At 34.5% G+C, this 9,368-nt stretch overlaps 2 protein-coding genes across 2 annotated transcripts in view; one reads left to right on the forward strand and one right to left on the reverse strand.

Annotated features, from left to right (window-relative positions):
- The first annotated feature begins 1,316 nt into the window (after window positions 1-1,316).
- On the forward strand, window positions 1,317-7,108 carry LOC107676434 (catechol O-methyltransferase domain-containing protein 1). The gene is made up of 7 exons (XM_016470979.1): window positions 1,317-1,439; window positions 2,273-2,403; window positions 2,609-2,714; window positions 2,792-2,910; window positions 4,212-4,266; window positions 5,114-5,247; window positions 6,773-7,108. Exons 1-7 carry the CDS (start codon window positions 1,358-1,360, stop codon window positions 6,923-6,925), a joined length of 780 nt encoding a protein of 259 aa, XP_016326465.1. The 5' UTR covers window positions 1,317-1,357; the 3' UTR covers window positions 6,926-7,108.
- A 1,494-nt stretch (window positions 7,109-8,602) lies between these two features.
- Window positions 8,603-9,368, reverse strand: part of LOC107676431 (voltage-dependent anion-selective channel protein 2-like) — a 10,247-nt gene continuing 9,481 nt past the window's right edge. Inside the window, exon 9 of the mRNA XM_016470977.1 lies at window positions 8,603-9,084. Coding sequence (XP_016326463.1) covers window positions 8,993-9,084 — 92 coding nt within the window. The 3' untranslated portion in view covers window positions 8,603-8,992. The remainder of the gene's footprint in view (window positions 9,085-9,368) is intronic.

Genomic DNA, 9,368 nt, shown 5'->3' on the forward strand with positions numbered 1-9,368 from the left:
CTAAATTATATATAGAGAAAAATAATCTATTTTGCATTAAGTCTGCAAAACACTTGACAGCAGATTGTTTGGTGCACTTCATGGAAGAAACTGTCTATTAATTTCTCCTAAGCATTGCTCTCAAACAGAGCGATTATTGTGTCATGTTTAATATTCATCAAGCACAATCTCCACCCCCAAACTGAAGCCATTTTACAGAAGAACGAGAACAGCAGCAGCAGCAGCAGCACAACACAACTAATAACACTGACTTACAGTAAGCTACAGCTTTACGTCTGTACTGGAGTTTAATACGACATGCATATTATCGCTCATAATCTCTGATGATAATGGCACGGTTTGTTTACGCAGTCATGCATGAGTCAAATCATGCATTCAGATTATTTTATTAATAAGCGCATGCATCGGGTTTTTGATGAAGATTCTATTTAACGAGTTTAATGAGCGGTCAGAGGCGCATCAGTGTTGTTTTACTCGTTTATTTGCTTACAAGCGACAATGGATACGGAGTAGAAAAACGTTTAAGAGATCGTTATAAAAAATAAATTAATTAAAATAACAATCTCACACACTACGGCTGTCAATACATTAAACGCATTAAATAATATTTCAAATAATAAACAGTCTCCATGAGCAAAGCTGCTCCAGCAGGGTTGCCAGATTTTCACAACAAATCCCGCCCAATCGCGTTTAGAGGTTCCCCGTTAAAAATTACGTTCCGGGGAGTAAAATACACGTTATTTTTTGGCGGGGTTCCCCTTGTAAATTTCGCATTCCAGGGGATAAGTATCACGTTATTGGGGTCGTTTCAACCCCCGGAGATGAAAAACAACCCGCGGCAACCGTGTTAAAGCAGCCCGATTCCGCGGGACTTGGCAACACTGACAGTGTCACATGACCTGGATGACGCGCGTGTCGTAATTCTCCGAGTTTAAGCGCAAAAACAAAACAGAACAAATTACGTAAAGACACAGAAATGTGTGAATCTTTAAAATACTGTCTTTTCGTATGGAGTTTTGGTCGAAACACACACACACACATATATTTTGATATAAAACACCAACTTTTGTTTTTGTCATAATGTCTAATCACTGCACACTATAGTCGAATACACCGCCTTAACCCTCATATTAATAGGTAATCAGACGGCAAACAGAATCGCTAAAATAATATTCCAGTCATACATCTTAAACTTTTCCTAAAAAGCACATTAGTCGGGCAGAACTTGATCGACACGCGCACATGCAGGGTGTTTTACGGTAAGCGCCTTCATGTGTCTCGCTGCGCGCGCTCACCTCTGTCAGATGTAAATACCTTCAGATGAAGAGCGGTGGTAATAATAATAATAATAATAATAATGCCATTTCATAACTTCTCCAGAGAAACGCTTATAGGCTCAGCGACGCTGGGAGTGATTTTTACAGCGGGATATTTTGTGGGTGAGTGCCGAAAGCGGGAACCCCGGGAAATACAGGGAAGTGACTCGTTTGTCTTCCGGAAGTTCGTGTAGTTTGATAGAACAAGCCGCAACTAATATATAAAACACACACACACACACACACACACAGACACACACATATATATATATATATATATATATAATATAATACAAATAAAATAAAAAATAACTAATGAGTTAAAATAAAGATAATGTTTTTTTTACTTGTTTTATTGTCTTTTTTAATAGAAGTAAGCTTGATGGGAAACTGTTCATTAAAACATTAACTGTTTTTATGGAGTTCCCTCCTAAATACAATTCAGGATATGACGAAATATAACAAAAATCAAATAATAAGTGCATTGTGTGTGTGTTGTTATTTATTATTATTATTTTAAATATATATACTGTTGAAAAGTCCAAAAACACTTTTCATGCAAAATGTTTGATTATTATGTGCAGAGTACTCAAAAATAACAGCATGAAACTGCAAATAATAAATATTATAATTAATAATAATTGTATTAAAAAAATTGCATGTGGTATTGCACATAAAAAACCCTCTCCAGGTTATGTTGACATTGCAAATAGATAAATAATTGTAATAATAATAATAATAGTAGTAAAAAAAAAAAAAAAATTTGCATGTGAAATTGAAATAAACTGCTTATTTTATTTTGAAATTGCAAACATTTATCAGAAATCAATTAATAAAAATTGTACAAATAATAATAAATAATAATACTTGCATGAAATCCCACCTGCAGGTAGAAGATTAAAGTAAGATGTTGTCTTAATAACATGCAGTATTTCTCTGGTTTCTTCTTGCTAAAGGCAAACGCAAATCTAAATTCTTCAGAATGTCGTCAGGTAAAAGTCACGTGGGAAGGAAAGATGATCCAGTGATGCAGTACCTCCTCAATCACTCGCTGAGGGAACATCCAGCCCTCAAAAAACTGCGCCAGGTACGTATATTTCTGTTCATAATGATGGATAATAGTGATCAAATCCAAAGGAGGTTTAAAGGTATCACAACTAATAAATGTTGAAGAATAATTTGTTTGCTTTTGTATTTCCCCAAATGGGAACATTTGTCTTATGTTGTACCGTAACTGTGTTTAATGAACTTAATTTCAGTAACTGCTTAATTATTTCTCTTTACATCTCTAGAAAACCATGGAGCACAAGTTGAGCATGATCATGGTGGCCTGTGAGCAGTCGCAGTTCATGGCAAATTTAGCCAGTTTAATCAAGGTCAAGAAAGCCATTGAAATTGGTACGTGACTTTTGCAGTAAGTTGCACAGATATTCTGTAAATCCCTCGACGTGTCTAATGAATCTGTGCGTGATCAGGTGTTTATACGGGATATAACGCGTTGAGTATCGCGCTCACCCTGCCTGCAGACGGGAAGCTGATCGCGTGCGACGTCAGTGAGGAATACATCAACATCGGCAGACCCTTCTGGAGACTGGTGAGAGCAACGCACGAGCGCTTTAATTATGTCCCTGTTTATGCTCGATTCTGGCCCTATTGTGCATGAAGCAACTTTACTTTTCTTTGTTGAAACCTTCAGGTGTTTTCTAAACTAGAACTTCATTATTGGTCCGCTTTACTGATCATAAACTCACTATACAAAGCTGTTTGTATTATTAAAACCTTTTTTGCACAAAGTTATGAAGTGCATATTTACTGTAAATGTAATTTTCAAGCACACTCTCAGAAAAAAAAGGTACAAAAGCTGTCACTGGGCTGGTACCTTTTCAAAAGGTACACTTTTGTACATTTTAGGTACTAATATGTATTCTTTAGGTACTAATATGTACTCTTTAGGTACTAATATGTACTCTTAAGTACTAATATGTACTCTTTAAGTACTAATATGTACTCTTAAGTACTAATATGTACTCTTTAGGTACTAATATGTACTCTTTAAGTACTAATATGTACTCTTTAGTTACTAATATGTACTCTTTAAGTACTAATATGTACTCTTTAGTTACTAATATGTACTCTTTAAGTACTAATATGTACTCTTTAGGTACTAATATGTACCTTTAAGGTACTAATATGTGGTACCAATATGTACCTTTAAGGTACCAATATGTACTCTTTAGGTACTAATATGTACCTTTAAGGTACTAATATGTACTCTTTAAGTAACTAATATGTACCTTTAAGGTACCAATATGTACTCTTTAGGTACTAATATGTACTCTTTAGGTACTAATATGTACCTTTAAGGTACCAATATGTACTCTTTAAGTAACTAATATGTACCTTTAAGGTACCAATATGTACTCTTTAGGTACTAATATGTACTCTTTAGGTACAAAGGTGTGAAAAGGTACCGCCCCAGTGACAACTTTTGTACCTTTTTTTCTGAGTGCAGGAAGTGTTTGCAAAACCTGGATTTTCCACAGTCCCATAAATTAATAATAGATTACATATCAATCCTTATCAGAGACCATCAACTTTCACCACTGCTTTTATATAGGTTAATATTTATCTCACAAGTGACTTTTTTAGTAAATGACCCCAGAGTGCTCTGATGGATGTCACTGAAATTGATGTTCATATAATTTGCTTTGGATGTTTACTACAGGTTAAAATATTCTGTTGCTATATGAGTAAACAAATATATTATGATGTTTTGGGATTTCCAGATTCAGTTGTCCGTGTGTGATCAGCCTCACTGCTTTCAGTAATCAGACTCAATTACAGATTTATTCATGTGTTTAATGATCTTCGTCTCATGTTCTGAAATCTTCTCAGGCCTGTGTTGAGCACAAAATAGACGTGCGTCTGAAGCCAGCATTGCAAACTCTTGGTAAGATGTTTTTTTCAAGCATTCTGAACTTATTTATATCCAAATAACCTTTAGACTGTATTCACATCTGTTCCCCCCCCTCATGGGGGAATAATAGTATCGTTATTCAAATAAATGTAATATATTCATAATATAAATTTAAATAAATATAATATTTTATATATAGTTTACACTTTTATTTTTATTTTAGTTAAAATTTTAGTAAATTTGTTGTGTTTTTGTCACTATTATTTTTGTTTTTAAATATATCTGTAGTTTTTATAAATTTTTATTTCAGTTTTTGGTTATTTTAGTTCATCAAGTTAAAATAAATGAAAATGAGAAATATCAACTTTATCACCAAAATATCAACTCAATATCAACATTTTATTTCAATCAACATTTATTTTATTTCAAGTAACAAAAATGTTTTTATGGTCTTTGTTTTAATTAATAACTTGGATCTGAGTCACTTTTATTAATGGAAATAAACTGGATGTGCATCTCAATTTTATAAAGTGACATTAATGTGGACTTGATATTCATCATAATCTCACACATAATTTACCTTTGGCATGAGTCATTAAATAATTATACTATTTGGAGTATTTACATTGAAAAGTGCAAAAAAAAATATTTGTTTATATATTGATGTACATTAGATCTGATGTGAGATTTGCTTTGAACAGTGACGTCCTAAGAAGTCCAAAGAGTTTTTTTTTATTTCATATTAAAATTCATATTAAATATGAAATGTGTTGAGGATGTTAAGATGAACGTGTGCATGTGAACGACCTCAAAAAACAAATGATCTGAGCAGAAAATGTGAACGTGGCTTATAATGTTTCTATAATGCGTGTGTTATTAGACGAGCTTCTGGCCGCTGGTGAAGCAGACACGTTTGATTTTGTCTTCATTGACGCTGACAAAGTGAACTACGACGACTACTATGAGAAATCCCTGCAGCTGGTCAGGAAAGGAGGAATAATCGCTATAGATAACGTAAGTGATCACATGAGTTCAGACTCAGGAATTATGACATGCATTCCTAGGATATCTTCCATCAAAACTGAATTAAGGTCATTGCAAGGAATAATTGAGCTAAAATTGAAATTCAGTCATCATTTGCTCATCCTCATGTTGCTCTAAAGCCATATGTGTCCCTGGAGCACAAAAGCAGTCTTAAGTCGCTGGGGTATATTTGTAGCAATAGCCAACAATACATTGTATGGGTCAAAATTATAGATTTTTTTTATGCCAAAAATCATTAGGATATTAAGTAAAGATCATGTTCCATGAAGATATTTTGTAAATTTCTTACCGTAAATATATCAAAACTTTATTTTTGATTAGTAATATGCATTGCTAAGTACTTCATTTGGACAACTTTAAAGATGATTTTCTCAATATTTAGATTTTTTTGCACCCTCAGATTCCAGATTTTCAAATAGTTGTATCTCGACCAAATATTGTCCGATCCTAACAAACCATACATTAATGAAAGCTTATTTATTCAGCTTTCAGATGATGTATAAATCTCAATTTCGAAAAATTGACCTTTATGACTGGTTTTGTGGTCCGGGGTCACAGATTATTTTCTTCTGTAGAGCACTAAAGTTGTTTGCAGAAAGCTCAAGCTGCTCTTAAACGTTCAACGAGTGAGCAGCAGCTGTTAAGAGTTTCAACCAGACGAAAAAACATCATGTGCACTATTTTACAGTCAAATTAAAGTCTAAAATATCTTATTTGTGCATATTCAAAAATGCCATATGACATCTGGTTACAAGACATGCTACAATGGTATTGCCAATGGCCTGTTTCCGCTACAGAATATAAAAATAAAAAAGGCCATGGCAAATTTTTATCCAAAAATTCAGACACAATTCTACTTTTTTCTTGCAGTTTCTTGTAATTCTGAGTCAGAATTGCAAGATAAACTCAAAATTCAGAGAAAAAAAAGTTCTAATTGTGGGATATAAATAATAATTTCTTTTTAAAAGTATTTTTCCATGGAGGAAATGAGCTTCCATACAGTGGTGTTCAGCATCAATGACTTATGATATATGATTTACATCAAACTGTTCAAAAGTCTCTTCTGCTCACCAAGGCTGCATGTATTTGATAAAAATACTGTAAAATTGTGAAATATTATTACAATTTAAAACGGCTGTTTTCTATGTGAATATCTGTTAAACTGTAATTTATTTCTGTGATGCGCAGCTGTATTTTCAGCATCATTACTCCAGTCTTCAGTGTCACATGATCTTCAGAAATCATTCTAATATGCTGATTTGCTGCTCGAGAAACATTTCTGATTATTATCAATGTTGAAAACAGTTGTGCTGCCTGATATTTCTGTGGAAACTGTGATGCATTTTATTTTTCAGGATTCACAGATTAATAAAAAGATCAAAAGAACAGCATTTATTTGAAATAGAAACCTTTTCTAACATGATAAATGTCTTTACTGTCACTTTTGATCCATTTAATGTATACATTTCTTTTGAAACAAATATCTGACCCCTAGGTTTTGTGGAGCGGTCGAGTGGTGAACCCAGAAGAAGGCGACATCGACTCCATCAGCATTGATAAACTGAACAAGAAGCTCCATCGAGACGTCAGAATCCAGCTGAGCATGTTAACAGTAGGCGACGGGCTGACATTAGCATTCAAAATATGACTTTACCACCAGAACTGACTGAAGAAAACATTTGTAATCATTGATTTAGGTCGTTCAATTGAGAATATGCTTTGTAATAATTAAAAGTTTTGTATTAAATTGTTCATCTATTGATTATGAAAATACGTTTCAAATATGTATTTGTGGCATAAAAGTTTTCAATAAACAATTACTGCACTGAAATCTGGAATATTTTAAATAAATGTTTGGAATGTCTGTAAGTCAAAGCAAGGCTGCAACCATGCCTTTTAATTTTTTTTTTTGTGGAAATTCTAGGTCTAATTCTAGTTGGGAAGTAATCATTTTTAAACTATTTGCTAATAATATGCACACAATAATATGCACACATGCACTTTTATTTGTATGCTAATATGTGACCCTGGAGCACAAAAGCAGTCTTAAGTCGCTGGGGTATATTTGTAGCAATAGCCAACAATACATTGTATGGGTCAAAATTATAGATTTTTCTTTTATGCCAAAAATCATTAGGATATTAAGTAAAGATCATGTTCCATGAAGATATTTTGTAAATTTCCTACTGTAAATATATAAAAACTTCATTTTTGATTAGTAATATGCATTGCTAAGAACTTCATTTGGACAACTTTAAAGATGATTTTCTCAATATTTAGATTTTTTTGCACCCTCAGATTCCAGATTTTCAAATAGTTGTATCTCAGCCAAATATTGTCTGATCCTAACAAACCATACATCAATGGAAAGATTATTTATTCAGCTTGATGTATAAATCTCAATTTCAAAAAAATTGACCCTTGTGACTGGTTTTGTGCTCCAGGGTCACATATGTTAAAACCGCAAAACTCATTCAGCTATGAATTACATGAATCACGTAAACAATATCATATTTTCAGTTCAAAATGACCATATTTGAGAAAAAAGTTGAGCAATTTGCATCACTGGATATTAGAGTCGGTCGTTTAACTTTTCTATCGTAAAAAAACGGTTGTCAAATATTAAGTGTTTCTCCACTTTAACCTCACCTCGCTCTGTCGCCGTTAAAATTGATGGTGCGTCCGAAATCACATACTGAGTACATACTACATTTGAATTTGAATTCTACTGTTTTATTCGGACAAACTACTCGCCTCACATACTGTTTTTCGCATACTGTATAGTAGGGATGTATGCGATTTCGGACTTTTGCTAAGCCCCGCCCTAAAACATCACTGACCAATCCTAGCTCAGAAACCTTGTGCTCCAACATAATATCATTTTATTATTTATGTTTGGATAGTTTAAAAAAAATCCATTATTTAAATATAGTTCATACACAAAAAATTCCAGTTTTAGGACTTTATTGCAAAGGTCGACATACAGAAGGGAGTGACTGTGTGGTTGAGCAGGGAAAGCCTCTCGTCTCTCTCATCTGTCTGGAAACAACCGCAACATCTCACGCCGAAAGAACCCGTTTGAACACCATAAAGCTTGAGTACAGAGAGAGGAGGACGATAAAGCCGAACTACCACAACAAAAGCGTCCGGACATCACTAGACAGCAGCGGCACGAGGCCAAAATTAAACAGACTCGCCCTCATGGTGATCCAAACACAGATGTGCTTCGCTTTACACAATCTTTTCCACACAACAACAGTTTGACTGTCTGTCAAGCTCCAAAAAGGACATAAAGTCATAAAATTATCAAAGTATAATTATGTTGCTCACATAAAGCTTTGCATGTAGTGCACAAATCTTATGGATTATTTTATATTGTGTGCTTTTTTTTTTTTGACAGTCTTGTTGTTTAGAAAACACATTGTTGTTGTTTAGAAAAAAAGAGCTGCATAAATATTTAGATATAGCAAAATAAAGGTTTGCAACAACATGAGGATGAGTAAATAATAATAATTTATATTTTTGGTTACCTATTCCTAAGAAATGCACGTACAGATTGAAAGCACCTGTTTGGAGAGAAATATTGACAGAAACGGTAGTGCTGCAAATAAATAAGAGACGAGGCGCAGGTTTGGGTTCAGCGTTTGTCTGCGTGTGGAGATTTCAGACTCTTCCCTTCCCGGATGATCTCGTGAGAAACACAACGCGCCGGGTGTTACGCCTCCAGCTCGAGCCCCAGACCCAGTTTATGGCCTCCAGCGTTGATGTTCTTTCCATCAACCAGGGCGGAAAGCGTCAGCTTCACTCCTGGACACACACACACGCACACACACACACACAGAGACACACGCAAACACACAGAGACACACACAAACACACAGAGACACACACAGACACACACACACACACACAGAGAGAGACACACACATAGACGCACAAAGAGAGACACACACAGAGACACACACACACAGAGACACACACAGAGAGAGACACACACATAGACGCACAAAGAGAGACACACACAGAGACACACACACACAGAGACACACACACACACAGAGACACACACACACATTTATTTCCAGTTAGTA

The sequence above is a fragment of the Sinocyclocheilus anshuiensis genome, unplaced genomic scaffold (genome assembly GCF_001515605.1).
Source record: "Sinocyclocheilus anshuiensis isolate Anshui unplaced genomic scaffold, SAMN03320099.WGS_v1.1 scaffold2270, whole genome shotgun sequence".
NCBI classification, from domain to species: Eukaryota; Metazoa; Chordata; class Actinopteri; order Cypriniformes; family Cyprinidae; genus Sinocyclocheilus; species Sinocyclocheilus anshuiensis.